This window comes from Pseudorca crassidens, chromosome 5 (assembly GCF_039906515.1).
Source record: "Pseudorca crassidens isolate mPseCra1 chromosome 5, mPseCra1.hap1, whole genome shotgun sequence".
In the NCBI taxonomy this organism is placed as follows: Eukaryota; Metazoa; Chordata; class Mammalia; order Artiodactyla; family Delphinidae; genus Pseudorca; species Pseudorca crassidens.
The window spans coordinates 73,783,786-73,805,921 of record NC_090300.1 but is presented as its reverse complement, the minus strand read 5'-3'; the positions used below and the strand labels follow the sequence as shown (position 1 = coordinate 73,805,921).

General features: G+C 37.9%; 1 protein-coding gene across 3 annotated transcripts in view; it reads left to right on the top strand.

The window, feature by feature from the left end:
- The window catches only part of FGF12 (fibroblast growth factor 12), a 566,085-nt gene that overhangs the window by 316,871 nt on the left and 227,078 nt on the right, over nucleotides 1-22,136 (top strand). The window contains exon 1 of one of the 3 annotated variants that reach the window (XM_067738424.1): nucleotides 139-677. The exons of the other annotated variants lie outside the window; for them this stretch is intronic. Within the exon in view, the coding sequence (XP_067594525.1) occupies nucleotides 479-677 (199 nt within the window). The 5' untranslated portion in view covers nucleotides 139-478. Of the gene's footprint in view, nucleotides 1-138; nucleotides 678-22,136 lie in introns of those variants that run through there. 3 annotated transcript variants of the gene reach the window in all.

Below are 22,136 nucleotides of genomic sequence, written 5' to 3'. Positions count from 1 at the left end.
TTTGTAAACGGGTTTTATATGTATATATGTGTAGATATACTTTGGACACCTTACAACGCTTGCGCCTCTCCAACAGGGGCACGGCTTGTTGTTTTGGACATCCTTCTTCCCTTTCCACTTGGTACTCCGAACGCAGTGTGACCAAACTCCCCACTGCCCCTTGGACGCGGATCGCCTTGGGGTGCAAGTTTGGGGTGCAAGAGTCTAGTTAACAGGAAGGCCTGGGACCTCCCCGCCCCCACCGCCAGCGGTTGGGGAAGTTTACATCTGGATTTTCACACATTTTGTCGCCACTGCCCAGACTCTGACTAACGTTGTGGGCGCCGGGTTTTCGGTACTGCGGCCTTCTCAAATATTAGCACTGCCTCCACGCGCCTGCCCTGTCCCTCCAGGCCGCCGAGGTCCTGCCCTCGCCCCGGCGGAGCGTGATCCCGAGGGCGCAGTGGAACCCGGGGCCTGGGGCCCGCGCTGAGCAGCTATGGCTGCAGCGATAGCCAGCTCCTTGATCCGGCAGAAGCGACAGGCGAGGGAGTCCAACAGCGACCGGGTGTCGGCCTCCAAGCGCCGTTCCAGCCCCAGCAAAGACGGGCGCTCCCTGTGCGAGAGGCACGTCCTCGGGGTATTCAGCAAAGTGCGCTTCTGCAGCGGCCGCAAGAGGCCAGTGAGGCGGAGACCAGGTCAGTAGAGGTACAGACGGTGGGCTCTCTAGAGGCTGACACCCCCCTCCCCTTCTGAAAAGCACAGGGGGCATCCACGATAGAGAACCAGGATCCCCCTCTTCCATTCTGGCCCCCGTTCTCCAAAAATGTTCAGACATCTTTCAGTCGCTCTCTGTTAGTTAATAGCGTCTTGTCCCATATTCAGGAAAACACTTTATACCTTAATGAAACCACGGTTTGACTAGGATGAGAGTTACATATATCGATGCTCCTGGTCCCATAGAGCTTGTAGAGTCCTTGAGGGCAGTGACCACCTCATTCTCCCTCACTCTCTCTTTCTCATCCATCCTTTTATCCATCCATCCATCCATCCAGCTAGCCAGTGTTTAATCTGCCTACTGAGGACCTAAATATAAATAAACCTTCCTCCCTATATCTCTCATAACACTTGGCACAATTCTTAACACATAATAGACACTTAGTAGACACCAGATCAACTTAAACTTACTCTTTTTCTAAATCTTTCTCTAGCAACACATCAAGTCCAGTCTCTCTCACATTCTGATCAATTTCTCACCTCCCCATTTTTACCCATGCCCTTTCACTTCCTTTTCCACAGACCTCCTTTTCGTATTCTCTTCCTCCCATTGCTCTCATTGTTTCCAATGGCTCTGCTCATTAACTTTTCTGTCCTATTCCTTCCATCCTTTGCACACTCACACTTACTCTTGGGACATTACGGGAACAACGTAGTATCTGCAATTTGGTCTCAGGGAGTGCAAAGAAAACTTTAGACTTATCAGAGATCTTCTAGGCCTGGCCTTTCTGAAGCTGATTCTCTTCTTTGGCCCTAAATTCAAATGGTTGGTCTTTGATGTGTCTCTGTTTACACAGGGACATTGGATACCTCAAAATTTCAGAGTGATTATTCCCATTTTAAGCCAGGCTACCTGGAGAGAATGAAAGCAGAATTTCCAAGGTCTGTGCTTCCATCAGACTTTATTGATCCTCTGGGTGTGGCCCACAGGGTCATTTGCAATCTGCAGATGATCTACCCTGACTGTGGACAACTGAAAGGAAATACTGTCTCGAGAGAAAGCTTGCTCCGTGATCAGTTGACTAGTTTAGGTTAGCATCTTTGCAGCTCTGACTGTGATGTTCTCCTGGGTTCCAGGAATGAAGCATATGGGTTAGGGTCATTGGGTGAAGAAAACACTTGGAAAGTCTGGACAAGTGGGGCTCAGAATTAGTTTAGAAATTTGGGATTAAGCCTTAATGAAAAAAACCATCTCATCTCACTTTTCCATTGAGTTTTCATGACGTTATTCACTCCCTAGTGGGCTCATTTTCTTATTCCGTGATGTTGATGAAATAGTAAATTTCAGGAGTAAACAAAAATAATTATGATCTGAAGGCAGGCGCTAGTAAAGCCGATTATTTTATATTCAATTAATATGGCCTGTTCATTTTATAAAGGGAAGATGCATGCAAAATACTAGAGTTATCTCTGCACAGTAAATAATTCATATTAGGGGGAAGTCAAATCTCTTGTATTGTTGTGCAAGGATCATTTGGGGGCCATTTTCTCTCAGGGCTTATGTGGTCTGCAAGGGACTTCAAGGCTCTGAATTCCATGTGACTTATATCTCAGTCTCTGAAGTATGTTCTTGCACTCTAGTTGGGATAATAACGTTTGTGAATAGATTCTACTCAGCCTCCTCAGTTACAAACAAGGTCATCAAGATGATAGGTAGATTGTTTTTGTGAATGGATAAGATAAACTTGACTGATCTTTGTTGAAGTTGATTTGGAGATGAGTGATTTGCATGGCTTACTTTTGCATAAGGAAATTGCTTCCTGTGACCTTTTCCTTAGCATCTCATTAGAAAATAGAGAATTTGAGGGAATTGCTGAGTTTATTGTTCTTTTCAAAGTTCATTTAATCTTTCCCTCTTTTTCATCTACTTAGTGTACATTTCGGCAAAGAGATCATGACTGGTGAATTCCTTTAGCTTAAGTGTCACAGTAATAATCTGGCAGAGAGGTGACAGGACCTGTTAAGACATACCCAGTGCAAAGGCAGCACACATGTTTCTGTCCACCGTAGACTTCAGTTTGTTATGAAGCTAAGCTGAGAAGAATGGGAGCATAGGGTGCAGCAAAGCTTTTGGGGAAGATGATAGTGTCCTGTTATTGTTACTAACGAAGCCAAACAATTAACCTGTTGACTTGCTGTCAGTGACTATGATTCATGTAGTATGGGATGAGTCTATATAGAAAGATATAGCACCTTCCACATCTCAATTCCAGAGAGGATTCTTTAGCTGGATTGGGAGAAAGTTGCTAAACACCAAAAGGAAAAAAACTATCTGAGCAAATCTGTTTTACAAGCACTTTGATGTTATGTTCACTTAATATTTGAGTTATCCTTGAACTCACTAGCCCTTCTAAGCTATATTCTGTGAACTACAAACTGAGTCACAAATGGTAAAGTGGAATAACTTGTCCTGATAAAGAATTTCCACTCTGAATTTCTGTCGAGACACAAGTTCCATGGACCAGACTTGCCAGGGGAGAGAGCCTGAAACAGTGAAGCTAAGTCAGGTATTGGATGGGAAAGGCCACGGTTGTATTTCTGATTTCAGGGCTGACACATTGTCTCTTAATCCTTGTCTTAACTCACCAAGTTCTGAAACATATCATGTTGAAACCTCATAAACACAGAGGGAATACTGAAATTACACAGTAAAGGTCTCAGATTTCAAAATCATGATATTGCATTATGAAAACGTGAGAATTGGCAGGGCAAGACCTCCCGTTGTGCAGTTCCAGGACCACAGGGCACCTCAGATGCTTTGCGAATGCCCTCTCTGGAGCACAGTGATGGCTTACACTGGGATTGTGTAGCAGAATCCTTCCTAAGATAAGAAATCCTTGAGCCATAGCAAGTTGGTGGTTTATACAAGATTGCACAGCTAGATTGTGGAAAGATTGGGGCTAGAACTTGATACAGCTGATTCTTCTTGCCTGTGCACTTCACAACACAACACAGAAAAAAGTGGTATGATGAACTGGGTGTCCTCTGTCAAAGAATGGAAATAATTTTGTGCATTATTTATTTTTACCATTAAGGTTTGTTATCATTATTATTTTGTAATTAGAACAGGAATACGGTCTCATAGAGGAGGTAACGGGTAGAAGGAGACATAGGCAATTGGGATTCTAAAATGACCATCCTATGCAAACTATTATACATAGGATGGATAAACAACAAGGTCCTACTGTATAGCACAGGGAACGATTTTCAATATCCTGTGATACTGAATAATGGAAAAGAATATGAAAAAAATGTATAATATGTGTATAACAATCACCTTGCTGTACAGCAGAAATTAACACAACATTGTAAATCAACTCTACTTGAATAAAATAAATTAAAAAAAAATAAAGTGACCATCCTATAGCAGCCTGCATTATAAAAGTAAATCCAACAGTGAAGACGTACAGACAGTGCAGGAATAGTTAGCCCCTTAGGCACTGTGCGGGCTGTAGCTCTTTGGAAATGAAATGTTGGAGACCTTGAACTGGCACGTTGGCCGAGGGCACTGAACCATAAAAAAGCCTTTAGAACAGTTCTGTTTGTGGACTTTCTAATAAAGAAAGGAGCATTCCTATGGTCATTATTTCTTGAGTAATTATTTATATGTGAAATACCTGTATGAGCCAGACCTGCTGGAATACTTGCTTAAATGTTGATACCACTTAATTTGCCATATCTAAGCTATTAGCACATCCACGTGAATTACATGGCTTATTTATTTCCAATATTTGATTTACTTTTGAATAGAAACATCTGTACAAATGACTGACTCCAGAATTATTTATGTTTTGACTCAGGAGTTGCTGCAGGAAATGGATAGCATTCACCATCAGGAAGGGAAAGGTGTTTATAGAATCTTTGAATGTTGGAGCAGCCAGGAACCTTGGAGGTCATTCATATCACTCTTTGAGTTTTCAAATGAGAGCCTCTCTGGAAAGTACAGAGTAGTTAGATAAGCCTAAATCTGTGTATTTTAAGTGATTTTGTGATTTTATTATTTTTCTATATAATTTAATTCCTTCCCTCAAACCAGAGCATTAAAAAATCAGAAGTAATCAGGAAAATTCCTCACCTAAAAAACATTAGATGTTTTTCATAACTTAAGTTTTTGGTTTTATATTACCTCCCTCTTAAAGAATGATGTGGTATATTTATAGCGACTGGATAAAATAAATCAAAGAAGTGATTATAATTTTACTAAATTTTGTTGATTTTCATTTGTCGTTTTTCTGAGTCCCTGTTTCTGCTTGTTTCTGAGTCCTTGTTTCTGTTATAAAAATTGAGGTTACTCAAAATATTTTAGTATTTTTCTGACTTGTTTTGGTAGATGTATAGTATCTAATAGCATACTCATTCCAAATTTTACTATCAAATATATCCTTTGATGTTGATGAAGGAAGCATCACAGAAAATAGAAACTTCAAGAAGAAAACTGACAAAAAAAGGAGAAATGCTTGACCATGTAATTTATGGAATATAAATTAGATTTTTATAAATTGAAATAATTCTGGTCAATATATAGATCAAGAATACATTCACATGACAGGTGATACTTTACATTTATAGCAAGTAGTCTTATTGTATTTTCTCCTTTAAAAGTATGACTCATATCTGAACTACAAAATCAGCCTCATTAAATGATATTTGGCTTAATGTCTTGTTAAAAAAAAACCCAGGCTTTTCTCTTTAGAAACCCACCCTAGGGTTTAAACTGATATTTTGTATGTGTTTTTTTAATCCTGTTTTCTCTACAGCAGTGCATTCTCATCCACAAATGATGTTTCCGTTGTAAGATCGTTTTAAAATAGCAGGTACTGTGATCTCTTGATTTCTTTCATCCCACAGAGATCTCATCAAGCCGTAACTCAGGATTAAGTCTTTAAAGTTTTAATGAAGTTGATATTCTTGAACAGACTTAGAAAAACAATTTGCAGGAAATGAGACAGTCTGTATTTGAGGAAGCAATAGGAATATTTTAGAAGATCTTTAGAAACTAAAGCTTTGTCTCATATAATTCTATTTTAAAGAAAGTACTGGGCTTACTAGTCAAAAACTATTGCTTTTAGTCTTGTTGAGAGCATAGTTTTACATAGATATTACAGTGTTGATTTGGTTTGAAAAATTTGTTAATAGTAATTAGTCTTTTCTTGTCTCTTTCTTGAGTACTTTGTCATAATGTATATTCGCTATGACTTCTTTCTAGAATTATTATAGATTTTATGAGAACTCTCATAAACAGTCTCATTATACATAGGAGACCAAGTTAATATACTACATTTTGGATTCTATCTGATGGCCTACCCATCAAGCTACAGAGCTTTACTTGTTGTCCAAAGAGAAATGCAGCACATCTAAAGGGCTCTGACAGACATAGAGACAGAGACCTAGAGAATGACGTATGGGTACCGGGGCAGGGTGGTGGTGTGGTGAATTGGGAGATTGGGATTGACATGTATACACTAATATATATAAAATAGATAACTAATGAGAATCTACTGTAAAACACAGAGAACTCTACTCAGTACTCTGTGGTGACCTAAATGGGAAGGAAATCCAAAAAAGAGGGGATATATTAATATGAATACATACAGCTGATTCACTTTGCTGTACAGCAGAAACTAACACAACATTGTACAGCAACTATACTCCAATAAAAATTAATTAAAAAGTTAAAAAAAAATAAAGGGCTCTGGTTCTGAGGCCACTTTCTAAGCATCTGTGAGAGGGAGGGGCCTTAGATGCAAAATGTCTCTAAATTAATCATATATGATAATAACTTTTAACGATAACTTCCTTGACTGTATAACTTCAGGATTTACGGAGTTTCTTCACAACTTCTGCCCCTTTTATTCTTTATAGCGATCCACTGACATAGTTAGCCCCATCTTTGAAATAAGAGAACTAAGCTTCAAAGTAGCAGACAGACTTGTTCAGGTTTATGGAGTCAGGAAGTGGCTAAACTGTTTCAGAAACCCCAGCCCGCACCCTGCGGATCATCTTTCTTTATCTCCCACCACCTCGAGCTAAGGAGGCTGAATCTGAAGAACTCAATGTGATTTGAAGCTGGGACACTCCAGTTGGGGGGAATCCGATGAAGAGTTCAAGGAAATGTGGTGGGTCATGTTACTTTGTTCTGGGTATGAGCTGGAGCCCCCAGGGAGGATCTCTAGTGAGGAGGAGTGAAGTGGGAAGGCTGCTGGAGGTCTGCAGGCCGGTGCTGCAGAAGCAGTCCTGTGGCTGTGTCGTCACGTGCTGTTCCCAGGCTCCTGGCTGGGATGTCCCTCTCTGCATGCGGGAGCCTCGGAGATGTCAGGGGTGCCACCTGGGACACCTAAGGACTCACTGGGAGACTGCGGTCCAGAGGGGAAGACTTTCTTGACTATAAACATAAACAACTGCTTCAGATGTTTTCAAAAGCAAAGAGGTTAATAACAAGGTCAGGAGAGCCCTGTAGGATTTAGCCTTTACAAAAAAAATTTTTTTTTAATTTAAAAATTTTTTTACAGTTACTGTTTAAGCGACTGTGTAGCAGAGTGATTAAGTTCATGGACGTTGGTGTGGGATCTGAATCCAAATTCTGGAGATATTATTTGTGAGAGCATTAGGCAAGTTTCTTAATACTTTGAGCCTCAGTTTGCTGATCTGTAAAATGAAAATACTATCTCTAGCATTTGTTCAGGAAACATCTCTCTGAGGAAGAATTATGTAGGCTGAGTTCTGAAGGGTGAGGCAGGCAGAAAAGGATAGAAGGATGTTCAAGGCAGAGGAGAATAGCTTGCATGAGACTGAGGTGAGAGGGAGTTCGGTGCTTTTGAAGAAGTTGAAGTGTAACTGGAGTGACAGGAGCAAGGGGTCCAGGTGATGTTGGAAAGCTTGGCAGGGCTGAGGTGTGCAGGGCCTTGGAGACCCTCAGAGAGATTGCATATTTTAATCTAGGGTCCAAAGAGGGTCAGAAGTAGGTGGTGATATAATGTGACTTGCATATTTAAATGCACACTCTGGCTTTGGAGAGGAGAGTGGATTGTAGGGGAGCCAGAGTGGAAGCTAAGGAATCATAAGGAGGCCAGGGCAGCAGTCTGGGCCAGCAGTTCTCAAAGTGTGGTACGCAGGCCCTGGAAGCTCCTTGGAGACCTTTCAGTGGGTCCACAAGATTAAAACTATTTTCATAATGATATTTCCTAATAATACTAATTATTCATCTTTTTTCACTCATTCTGTCACAAGTGTCCAATGGAATTTTCCAGAGACTAGAAGATATATCCACAATCATCTGAAAAGGCTATTAAAATTTTCCTCCCTTTTAAACCATGTATCCGTGTAAGGCCAGGTTATCTTTAGACACTAAAGCCACAACATCTCACAAGAGATTAAATGCAGAGACAGATTTGAGAACCCAGCTGATTTGTATTAAGGCAGACATTAAAGACATTGGAAAACACATAAACTATTCACTCATTTTGTTTGTTTTGGAAAATAGAGTTAGGTTTCATTAAACCACCTATTTATATTAACATTTGATGGGCTTATCGTTATTTTTAGTAAATATTTGAAAAAATGTGTTGTAATTTCTAAACATGGTAAATATTGAAAGATATAGGCCACATAAACAAAAGCTCTTTGGGGTATTCAGTCATTTTTAGGACTGTAAAAGTGTCCTGAGAGCCAAAAGTTTGAGAACCACTAGTCTAGGTATAGGTGATGTTAACACAAAACATTATGGCAGTGGTCATGGGTGTGAAAAGAGTAGGTGGAGGTAGAATGACCTGAGCCTGATAATAGGCAGGTATGGGTCAAGAGAGCATAAGGTGCCTGGATGAATCCTGCCTAAACAATTCAATAGTGAGTGGTGCCTTTGCTGAGATGGAGAACAACTAGGGGAGAAGCAGGTTTGGTGTACGTCAGATAATACTTATCATTCCCCAACTACAAAACACTGCGGAATGCTGAGGTGAAAAATTGGGTAATGGTATTATTTATTGGTATTATAATATAAATTTATTTATATAAATTTATATAAATATATTTATTTATATAAATTTATTTATAATATAAATAATAATGGTATTATTATTTATTGGTTAATAGTTTTACAATATGATGAAGATCCTAAATACCCCTCTGTAAGGCTATCTACCTTACTGTGAACTCTATAGGGAACTTCTCCTCCTCCATTGATTTATGGCTACTACCTTGCAAGGGTAATCCAATAAGCAAATGTATTTTAGGCAGAGAAAAATATTGAGGAAAGTAGAAAACCTTAATAGTTTTTCTAGTCCTTTAAAATTGAAACAAAATATTTCATGTCTAACAAAATTCTAAAGATACTTGACCTAGTTTAGTTGTGAGTATATTCTGAATATGGCTTTTGTATGTGTGGCACCTAGGTGGATTTCATACATGAGTTTGGGCCAAGTCCAGTGGTTTTTGCATAATTAAGTGCCTCTGACAAGGCAAACTTTGTAATGTCCTCCTTATTTGTCCACCTGTTGTTAGTCATTTGATTAGTTTGTGGTACTTACACACCCCCAGACTCCCTGCTTCTAATCATACTTCTGTTAATGCCTCTTCACTGGAATTTAAGTGTGTACAGCCTTTTCTTAATGACTTTTCAGAGGTCATTAGAGAAACCCTAAGGTCTAAGACCAAACCTAGTTTCCTAGAAAAGAATGACATGGGACAAATAAATCAGTAGTCAAATCACGAAACGTTAGAGCTTAGATATTATACAGGCCAGTGGTTCTCAGCCTAGCTGAAAATGAAATCACCTGGGAGCTTTTATAATGTGCTAATGCCACACAACCAGAAAATCTGATTTCTTGTATCTATTCTGGGGCCCAGACATCAGTTATCGGTTTTGCTTGTTTGTTTGTTTTGAACCTCCAAGGAGATTCTGATATGCAGCCAAGGTTGAGAACAACCAACCTGTTCAAGTCCCATCACTTCATACCTTGTGACCTTGAAACAAAGAATAATTATTTTATTCGTTAATGCCTTTAGAATACATTTATGAGGCCTAGAAACTGTCCACACTAATTTTAATTATAATGATGGTCGCTTCCTTTTGCTTATTGTTGAGTCTTTCCAGTGTTGAATGGTGTCCAAAACCTGAGCCACATTATATGATATGTTTATGTGCCTCATCTTCCTGACCAGCATGTGAGCTCCTAAGGATGGGACCGTGACATGTTCATTGCTAGATTCTCAGCACTAGCATCTTGCCTGTGTCACTGCAGTTCTTTGATCACTGTTAAATAAATGAGTAAATGACACACCGACTCCTTGAAACTTACCTTTACAGCAAGCCTCAAAGGAAAAGGGATTCTGAAGTTAGTATCTCCAGTTCTCACATAAGGATGCTGAGGTATAGCAAGCCTGGGGCTTCTCAAGTTCACGAGACTAGTGAGAAGTAAATTCTGGGTTTGAATTCAAGTTTGTTTTTCCTAGTTGACTTTTCTTTTCACTCTGCCAGCACTGGAAATGGGCCTCAGTGTCTTTCTTTGCAAAACAGTGGTACTATATTAAAGGATATCGAAGAGCCTTTTTAGCTTGAAAAGTCATTAAATAGCTCCCCTCATCCCAGGAGGAATACTCATGACCATGACCCGTGACATGAAATACTCATCTGCTCCCTGTTTCCTACTTACACAGGAAATATTAAAATTCTTTTCCTGGTGTGCTGTTTAGAACATTCCTAACTACATCCCATGGTTTAATTACCTGAAATGTGCTTAAACATCTCTTTGCCTAAAATATCAGCCTTTATTCCTTTTGACTCCAATTTAGGCCTTAAAGTTAGGAATTAAATCCAGTGTACTGCAGCATTTTAGACATTTTTTAAACCTAAGGTAAAAAGGGGGATTAAAGCGAAGTGTGAATGAGATTCAGCAGAGAAAATCTGTAAGCTTGTATAAATTATTATAAAAAGAAAAAATAAAAATTTCCAGAAGATGTAGTTTTTTATTGTTACTGGTGACTTTAATGTTTTAATTTTGGGAATTCAAAAGATGACCCAGGTCACCTTCACAGTGCCCTAGAATCAGATAATACTCCTCAAATAATTAAAAATGGGGGCAAAATTTAAATAAGTACCAAAAGTAGGAATCTGTAGTCAAATTGCCTGAGTAGAATAAGTGTCAGATTCTGTTTTTAGATAAATAGCTCTAGCTGAGCTGTCCACATATTATTATATTATCCATACCAAATGTAATATTATGCTGGGGAGAAGACTTTAAGACAGGATAGCCACCTAAATTCACCTAAAGAAGCTAGAAAAGAACAGTTTGGTCAGTGTCTGTAATTAATAAAAAAAAATGATGAAAAAAAAGCAGGATCTCAAATTCCAAGGAAGCCCAAGTTTCTCATGATAGAGTTAAAGCGGTGTTATTGTCATGCTTTATTGCTTCAGGGAGGACTGCAGAGGATTTTTGTAACCAGCGTGTAGCCATGAAGTTAAACATAAGTGGCAAATGAGGTGATGATTCTGAAGATCAGAATTTTAGAAAGGAAGTCATGTTGATAGAAACCCAGGTTTCCTCTGCAGTCTTCTTGTGGGATAGCGCTCTGAGAGACTGGAAATTTACTTTCCCTTCAGAATGGTGGAGAGGGTTCCTGTTTGCCTCCTTGCTGAACCTGTCTTCTGATAGGCCCCAGGGCCCTTCTCCTCTGTAGCTTTTGCTCAGGAAAGTATCAATAGTTGGTAGCATCTTGAAGTTCTGGTATCCTGAGAGGTCTGCCTCTCCTCCCTCTCCACCTACAGGTCATGAGAAAAGCAGCACGAGGAAGGAAATGCACTTTGAAATCATGCTTTTCCTAGTGTTTCCACATAATTCCCTTCTTTGAGGTTTTGCTGGGCTGCATTTCTGGGTTACTATACAGCTTCTTGAGTTCGAATTCCACTCATGATTCTGCTAATGGGATCACCATTTTGGTTGGAAACCTGAAGGTGGAGGATCCTTGACTCCCATTACTTTCACCTAAAGCACAGTCCTGCCTGTTCTCTTTATCATGTTATGCAAGCACATTCAGTCTGAAGCTTTTGTCTCATGCTATTACACGTCTGCACTTGAGAATGAGTAACTGTGACATCAGCCTTGGGAGATCCACCTAGTGGGGTATGTGATTTAAAGTGTTACTGGGTTTGCATTAGAAAACATCAGCGCTCATTACAATCACCCACCTTATGGGGGAGGGAAGTGAGCCTCTGAAGGGGTAAATTAGGTCATATAACTATGAAAGGCAGAGCAAACACAGAGGCTAAACCTATAAACATAAGCCTGTGCCTTACTGCTACACCATAGCTGTCTCCTGTGGGACATTGCCCACTGATGGTAGCAAGATTATCCATCTGCTTCTTTGTTTTGAGCAATTTAAATGTGGGTAGTTGCTTTTAAATATCTATAGTCAAGTTATATTGTCAGACACCTATTGAATAGCTGTTTTGTCACGTGCTTGGGAATGGGATATGGCAATAATGAAGAAGTACCTGTTCTTTTCCTGTAGGGCAATCTATAATTTTGTTAACTCTGGCCAGATTTGTATTACTGCGTTCCAAGTTGTAGTTTTGCTGTGTTCTTCTGGACAGTTTCTCCTGTAATGTCTAAATTTCAAGAAAAATAATAATTTCTTAATTTTAAAAAATTCACTACAATTTGTCTTTCAAAAATACACGTGGGCTCAAGACCTGGCTGAGAGCATGCTGTTTGATTATATATATTATCAACATGAATATGCTGCATAATCAAGGTTCTTTCTCTACCTCTCCTCCCACAGTGCTCTAGCCAACCCCAGCCTTGTTGCATACCTAGAACATTTACAGCATCTGACCATTTCAGTTCCATAATTTATAGTTGGTTTCCCCACAAGGCATGCTGATAATTTCCATACCTGTCTTTCCCTTACTCAGACATAGCCTCACATTTTCCCACCCTGCGGCAGTCCAGCCCAACTCCCATCTCTTATGCCAGATCTCAGATCCTTCCAGGTTGAATGAGTCACTGCCTGCCCCTTCACTTGGCTTTATACCTGTATTGTCATCTGCAGTTCAGTCTGTCTTGTCTTATAATTACTGCGTAATTGTAATTACTGCGTAAGTACCTGTCTCTGCCTTTGGAGTATGTAGGAAAAGGACACTATCATTTCAATGCTATCTCCATAGTAGGTGGTCAGAAATAACTCATCCAAATGAAATGAATACTATTGGTGACTAGTGTGCTCATAGCATCAGTACTAGTCAGGTTTCAAGGGAATTTCTGCACAAATGTGAAAATGCTGAGCAAGAAAAGGAATTAGTATCTTAAGCTAATATTAATTTCCTTTTGTTCAATATTAAAATACAAAAATATCATTAATCCATTTTCATTTGGTGTATAGCTATTAGATAAATACTTAGCACTTAACGTCTTCCCTTCCTCCCAACCCACCTCTCAGTTGCCACCCTTGTTTCACTCAGTATATACTTTCTTCTTTCTCAGCAGCGTAACTACTTATAAAGGGGGAGTTTCTATGGAAATGCTACAAAAGAGAGCATCTTTATATTAATTTATCTCTTTGCTCCAGAAATGGAGGGGAAGTGGGTGGCGTAGCCAGTTTGGAAAAGGGCCCGTTTCTATTTTGACTGGCTTTGGTTTCTTAACATTGGGTTAATGAGAAATAACCTTTGCCATTGATTTCAAATTCATGCATGCCTGGTCCTTACATTTACAGTTGAGACCAACAAGCCATTTTACTGCTAAATAATCTTGAGGGAACATATTCACTCTGGTTTCACTTTCCTTGGTGAAGCTCTAAGTGATGGGGGGAATACAGTATTGATTGGGTCTAATGAAAAAGCTTCTTTCTGTCAACTCTTTCTTACCTCATTGGCTTTTCTTTCCTCTTCTTTTACTCTTAAAGCTATTGATAGCACATTAAGTAAGTCTTCTGTGTATGCTGCAGTCCTCTGTATTTATTCTTTTGCTGGGTTTGAAACCCAGCCTTTTTCTTAAGAAGATATGAATAAAAGAGGCCTTTGATTCAGTCTAAGGTAACAGTATCGTAAAAATAGCATTGGACTTTTTGACCTTGGGGAAGCTTTTTTTTCTTCTCTTCAGCTTAGCTTCCTCATTTTCAGAATAAAGGGGTTGTATCAGGTGGTTTCTGAGATCCCTTTCAGCTTTATCATTCTTGATGTGTATTTTTGGTGTTAATTCTTACAGGGAGTAGGTTGTTGGATTCCAAGATATCTGTATGTCAGATGTAAGAAAATAGCTTAATGATATGTTGGACATGAAATTCCAGAAGACTTGACATGTATATTAAGGGAATAGCAAAAAATTAATACCTATATTTTTGTTTAATTGCTCTCCTCCATATTCTTTATTTGTACTTAGATCCACTCATTTAATTGAACACAAATTGACTGTATTTCTAAATTTTCTTTGTATTATTTTAGTTTTTGCATTTCACTGCGCATTCAAGATAGATTATTACATAGATTTAGACTTCAGCACTGAAGGGATTTAATAAGATGGTGGAACTAGATTTTGTTCTAATGTAGATGACATTTATTTATTTACTAGTGCAGCCTCAAAGAGAAGGTAAAAATAAAAAATGGACAGCAAAAGGGACTATGTGATACTGAGTGCAAGTTGAAGACTGATTTCTGAAGAAGCTAATGTAAAACATCATATTCCATGACAGTTTTAAATTAAGCAGTGGAAATGTGCCATTGGAATAGGAATGATAGTAGAGAGAAAAGTCATGCCTTAATTGGCAAGTGTTTAGATTTCTCAGACTTTAAGACATCCCTTTTTGATATATTTCTACTAAGACTTCATCAATTAAGGAAGAAACCAACATTTACTGAATATCAGACTTGACATACTCTTAGCAATCATCACATTTATATTATGGAGAGTTGGTGAAATTTAATTGTGCTCATTAGTGGTAAAAATATAAGATTTAGAAAAGAAGGGTGTAATTAAAATATTGCCTAAACTGAGATTTTTGCATTTCTGTGATTTTCATTTATGTATGTCACCCATCTCATCTGTTCTCATAGGTATTATTGGTATTTGACTTCTTTCTTCTTTAGTTTTTCCCAATTCTTTATCTATGCAGTATGGTGACAATATACATAGGGGAAATTCAGTTTTATCTTTTGAACCATTGATCATGTTATTTTATGAAAAATAAGTTTGGCCTTTTCCTTGAATTTGAAGTCTAATACAAGGTCGCGTTTAGGATTTATAGCACCTGAAATTGCTTGACATATAGTAGGTGTGTTGATAAACCTGATTACCTGCCTCTGGATAAGCTCCTATTTATCAGTATCGTTGTAGAGGGTATCGCTTGGAATCAACATTATAATCCAGGTTTGGTCTGATAAACCCAGAGCAAAATACCCTCAGTCTAGATTAGAATTTCTGTGAGGGCTTTAGGAGGTCATTTTATCCCTCGGCACAGTAATATTTGGTTAACTGTTCTTGCAGCTGCTGTTTATAATGTGCTTTGAGAAAATAACTTTATAATTTCACAGTAGGGATTTTATTATTTTTTTGTGTTAACCAAACTCTTAGGATTTTCAAAAGTGGTTTTTGCCTGCATTCTAAATTAAGTCTCCAGTTGGTCTAGACCTCATCTGAATTGATTCAGGCACTTTCATGGGTAGTTCTCCCAGCATGTAAGCTATATGCTCAAAGGCCTTATTGTGTCTAATTTTAAGAGTTCTGAGCATATCTTGTTCACAATTTCAATGTTACAGTCTGTGCACCAATGTAATGAAGAGATGCACATTTTATGAGTCCCAAGACAGTGGCTCTTTTGGGTCTCCTTGTGCTCATGCAAGCCCCATTCATCGTTCAGACCTATTTCCCAGGTAAAATTCTCCATCTTCTCCTTTATGCACCCATTTCTTCTGTAGATACACTAGTCATAATACTCATAAGACTTTCTTCAAATTGTTTTTATAGTTTTTGTTCTTCTGCTAGACTTTGAACCTGTTGACAGAGAGTCCATGAGACCAGCGTTATCTTGGTGAATATTAGTGTTTGCTGAACGATGTCCTTAATAGAGGTGTTCCTGATTTTTTGTTGTTGTTGTTAGTTTGTTTGTTTTTTCTCCTTGGGTGAAGTCACCTTTATTGACTTCACCCGTCTCCTGTATATTTCTGACTCAGGTTGACATCTGAGTTCCTCATCCAGATTTCCAGTAACATGCTGTTTACTTCCATGTGGTTCCACTGCTAACTCAAATGCAACCTTCTTCATCTTGAATTTAATTATTATCATCCCCCAGATCTCAGTCTGCTTTGTATCTTGAGTTTCCCATCTCAGTGAATGACATTCTTTATGATAGGTAGTATGCACTTAGCAAATATTGGCAGTTTCCTGACGCCAACCTTCTTGTCTGCCAAGTTGGGAACCCCTCTTATCTTTGACTCATCTCTCTTTATTGTCATATCCAATCACCAACCTCATTGATTTGATCTCTGCAAAGTTTTTTTTTTTTAACTTCATTTATTTGTCAGGCACTAACTGAGGACTTTCTGGGAACTGAGGAAAGTAAGATGAATCAGGTACAGTTACTAACATCAGGTAAACTGATAATCTTTGTTCCATATTATCTTTTCTCCATCTCTCTTGTCACTGCCAAGATTTAGGTTTTTTTGTTTGTTTGTTTGTTTTTCATAACCTGCAGTTCTAATGCATTTTGAAAGGTGGATCTTATACTTAATACACTTCTGAGAGAATACCTATTTATTAACCTGAATGTTGTTAATCTTTTCCTTTTCCTTTCCTTTTCCTTTTCCTGAATCCTTAATCAGTCTGAACAGAATTTTTAAAAAACATCCTTAATATCACATTACTTCCCCATAAAAACCTTTGTAAAATTTCCCAGTTGCTTACAAAAGCACCTTTAAATGGCCTGAACATTGCTATGATTTCCTGAGATCTTGTTGTCAATCTCTTTATCTTCCTCTTAGTGCATTTATCCACAGCCCCCGTACTTTGAGTGTGGCATTTGAGCCAGGCCAAGGAAGATTAGAAAGATTTCAATAGGAATAAATGTGGGTGATAAGCGCATGAACAAAGGAATAGAGATGGGAAACCCTGTGGCTGCATTTCTCAGCAGTTATTGATACTCGAAAGTACACAGCACAAAAGGCTCTCCCCCATCCCTCCATTTTGATATTTTCCACTCAGCTTGCAATCTGAACATCAATTTGAATGTGTTCTGTGGAAGGAAAACTCATGGACATTTGTTTTTCATAAACTAAGGCAACCAAGTCAATGATTATGAGTCAGCCTATGAGAACTCTTTCTTTATATTCCTGGGTTACCCTAGTACCCATCTTGGTTTAGATTAAATATTTAAAATTGAAATGAGAACCTTAGAATATGATGTTTAAGTATAGGTAGTTCTTTTTATTGCCCAGATATTCTGGATGGTGATTTTAATCAGACATACAATATTTTTCATCATTTGTTCCTTAGGTTGAATTTTCTGCCCTCATGTAGTTAATTGTAGCTTGTACTTGACACCCCTGGTTTTTAACCTGTCATAGAAATAATGCATTTTGAAAGGTGGAGCTTCTACTTAGTACACTTTTAAAAGAATGCCTATTTATTAACCTCTTGTGTCAAGTGAAGATTTAACATCGATTTTAGTTAGAATCAAAATAGAGTAGAATTGATCTAGTTTTGTTTTCTTTTTCTTTTCACTTTATGTAATCGATCTAAGAATTAGAAATGCTCAGTTGCCTTTTTAAAACCTACAATTAAAAGAGAGGAAGTGCTCAGGCTGAAGGGATAACATTAAAATATATGTAAGTGGTTCCCAGCCTTCCCCTTGAGGAAATGGTCAGTGCAGATGGTCCCAGATTTCAGGGGAAAACTGTGGACTAGATATTGTTAAATTAAGTCTTTTCACATTTGTTAGCCATTCAATCCTGCTTCATTATAACATTACCTTCTTTTATTTTTTTCTTGATTAGCTTTGTTTCCTTCTTATTTTTTGACTTCCTTTTTCAATAATTGGGTACCACAGACATCAGTATCAGGAAATAAATGAAAAAAATTGACACTGCTTTATATTTCCTAAGGTATGAGTAAAAGTTTTTACTTATTTTTTTCTTCTTTTTCATATGTTTAATTTTTTAAAAAAATTGAATTTTAAAAATATATTTTCCAAATGACTACTTATTTATAGTATTTCACAATTGGCAACATATAGCAAGTTGCTTTCAAAAAGGTAAAATATATGAAAAACATAAAGTTTTGATGGCTTTAAGAAACAAATGGTATTAATTAAAAAATTTTGTTTTTCCTTCTATACTCCCTTTATCTCCAAATCGTTCCATTTATCACTGTATTGAAATTATGTATTTGTAAGTCATATATCTCCCATAATATTATAGATTGAATTCTTTTTAGTATGTGATTTCTAATTGTAGCCCACAAAATCTAGCACAATATCTGGCATATCATTATATTTCACTAGACAAAAACCAAACAAACAAAATATCTAATATATGTCAGTTTCTATAACGTCACATATTTTAAGTAAAATGCAGTATAACTCCTGAAGCCCTCCAGTATAACAATTCCTTTTCTGTAGTTGAGATTCCATGACACTGATTAAGATTGTTTTGTCTTTGCTTATTTTCATAAACACTTATATTTTATATATTTTTAATTACTTCAATTAAGAGTAGCTACAATCAAACTTTAAAGTTATTCCATTTCTGTTTTGTTACTTATTGAAAATAAGGATCGTAAATTAATGGAAGAATGAGGTAAGACGTAAAATAAAATCTATTTTTAAAAATGTATCAAAGATTATTCAAGCAGAACTAGGCTTTCTGAATTAGTTTTATTAATAAGTAATTTTCCTTCTCCAAACCTGAAAAAGAAACATGCTTGGATGTCTAATCATTTAACAAAATGGTTAGATATACTTACAGTGCCTTAAAATTCGAAGCTTCTGAGTGACTCCTAACTGGTCTTACACTTGTCACTTCTCTTCTGTGAAATCACAAAAGGGCCAACTAGGAGGTGTCATTCGAGTTCTTCCTCTGAGATTTCATCATAAAATATTCACCAGCTTCTCTGTAGGGCTTTCCCACAGGCAGGCACACCAGGACACGTTCCGATTCACTGATAATAATGGGATCTGATTTCGATCCTTGAATTTGCAGTGCAGGCACCTACGTCTGAAACAGGAACACTCTGGACGTTTCCCTACATTTTTTCTGAAACACAGTGCAGATCCCTGCTAACATTTGCCCCTTTTTCGTATTCATATCATTGTTATTTATGTTATTGTTACAGAATTCCATGATGCCATGTAAGTAGCTACTACAACCGTCTGCAGTGTTTAGGGATAAGGGAGTACCAGGCAGGTTAGTGTCAACCTTATGGAAGACAATAAAGTATAGAAAGGTACTCACCCTTTGCCTGGAACGTGGTAAGTGTTCAATAGCTTTTAGTTTCTTTTTGCCCCTCAGCTTTTGACATTAATTCCAGTGTTCTTTCTATTACACAAGATTGTCTCTCCCAGTAGCCTCTTTGTTGGGTAGATCAGAAATAGTTTTATTTTTGCAGCCACCCAATTGGTCATTTTCAATTTGTGTTCTTTACATACTTCTTTGTTTCTGTTCATGCATTGCTGTGGATATAGAAGGAAAAGAAGAAAAAAGAAAAATTACATAAATCACTTGAATAATGACAATATCAGAGCCTTCCTTTAACTTTCAAATTCATTTTTTTCTGCATTTCAGTGGATGATAGGACATTATTTCTACAGTAAATTTAAGAAAATGAGAAAATAATTTTTGATAAGATTTAAATGTTGTTTTGGAGGGTGAGATGTGTAAGTGTTGCATCCCTGAGTCATAAATCAGTCAGAACTTATAACAGATGAAATTTGTGTAGGGAAAAAATTAAATAATGAAATTGGCTTTAAACAGTATTGCCACAAACCATATTTAAGATATAGTCCTGAGGAAGGCTGCAGCTAGCATATTGTGTGTTTGTGTGTGTGTGTGCGCGCCTGCATGCACACGAGCACGCATAAGCATGTGTGTACTTAGACACTAACACAGTGTGTGAGTACATAAACTATCAAAAAGAGTATGCAGAATCATGAGAAGCCCACATAGCAATATGTATTTAGGTCAGCTTGGAACCAAAGAATTAGCTCTGGAGAGAGGGAAACTGTGTTCGTCTTCAGACAATGCCACTAACTAGGTGTATGTCATTTATTCTCCATTTATTCAGACAATATTGAAAGCTTACCATGTACTAGTGATGGGCTAGGTACTAGTTAGTTACCTCACTTTTCTGAGCCCCAGTTACCTTCATGATAAAGTAATATAGTACGAATACTAATGAATCTTCTAGTTCTCAGAGAGAGGGCCTTTGTTCTGGACTCCATTCTGGCCTGCCTCCAGGAGCAAGGAGTCCAAAGGGCTAAGGGTTTATGTCCACCTAGAGCCCATGCTTCCTCATTCTGTACCACATTCTGAGGACCTGGAACCCTAGAAGGTCTGAGCTTTGAGACGAGCAGCATGTTCTCCCAGTGCCGCCCTGTTTGACAGAAGATTCTGCGGAGTCCAAAGAATTTAAGTTCAACCCTGGGCTACTTCTGGGTCATTAGGAAGGTATAATTTTCAAATAGCAAAACCAAACGTTTTATTATACGGTTAGTTACCTTGATTTACAAATTTAAATATTAAACATGTGGTATGTGGGTTACCATTTATTCTGTTGCCCTGGGTCCCACAAATATTAGGGGTGGAATTGAATAATACCTACCTTAAAAGTGTATTTCATGGAACAAATAGGAATATGTTTGTATATGTATATATATATAATTCCTACACAAATATGGAATATGTTATTAATATGCCATAATATAAAAATAAATAGTAACAGAAGGAGCCCCGTGGTAATGAGATACTCGACACTTTACATACAACCCCAGTACGCAGTGTTCAGGATGTTGTAGGAACTCACTGCCACAGTCACGATGAAATTCATTAAACATGACAAGCCCTTTCATATCTGTGTCTTTGCACATGCATCCCGAAAAGCCATTTCTTCTTCCTTCTTCTCTGAATCTATTTATCTGTCTATCTATCCATCTATCTACCCATTAATCATCTATCGTCTATCACCTGTTGCTACTCTGTACAGATGAGGACATTATAAAACAGAGAAGGTAAGTGACTTACCCAAACTGAGAGTGACAGAGTTAGGAATAGAGTCAAGTTCTTCTGACACTTAAATCAGCCCCTTTTTGCTCTTCTAGCCTGCCATAGGAATGCACAGGTAACGGGTCTTCCAGGTTTATCTGTGCAGATGGTGCTCTGAATGATATTCCTGGGAAACTTGTCATAACTCAGTAGATACTCAGTGTAGTTAAGAGAGAATGTGTGTGTGTGTGTGTGTGTGTGTGTGTGTGTGTGTGTATGTATACACACACACACACACACACACACACACACACTATGAGATATCAGGGAGTGTATATATATATGTGTGTATATATATATATCCCCCCCCGCCCCCCAGAATTTTCATGTATGTACTGGAAAACTTGAATGAGAATTACCTGCTATAAAGGGGAACTGCCATATTTGGGAGCTTTTGCATCTGAATAAGCAAATTGACATCTGTTCTCTCCTTCTTTCCTTCTGTTACAATGAAGTTGTTTTTTCTTCTAGCTGAGACCAATCTCCTGTGTTTTAAATTGCATCCCCTTCCACCTTCATAGGAAGGATACTTTACCTTTAATTCCTCTTTCTCTTGGATTCTTGTTGTTTTCAATTCAGCAGGCTTAAATCTTTCTAAAACAGTCAAACAACCTTACCACAATCCCCAATCCTTTGTCAGGTCCTTAACTTTCTTCTTGTTCATGTTCAAACTTAAAATCTTCTATTTATTGTCACCTTTTCTTCTTTTCTTCCTCACACCTCATATCTTTCTAATCTGGCTTCTACCCTCAGTACTAAAAATTACTCCTCTTGCTGTGGTTACTAATAACCTCCAGTTTACTAACTCTAGTGGGTATTTTCCCATCCTCCTTCACACGACCTCTTGGTAGCACCCAACACTGCTGGTCAGTCACTCCTTTTGAAATATTGTTTACTCCCATCTTTCTGGTTTCTACTTGGGCTCCTTAATTAGCTTATCCTTATTTATTCCATCTTTGGAGATTCTCAATGTCAGTCCTGGGTATTAAACACTCACAATGTACTCTCAGTGCTTTACTTCTCAAAAGTCAACTATTGCCACATTTATATCCTCAGTAAAGACCTTTCTTCTGAGTTCTAAGTTTGTATATCCAACTTCTACTTGATGCCTCAAACTGAAAATACCCCAAACTGAATTTGAAGA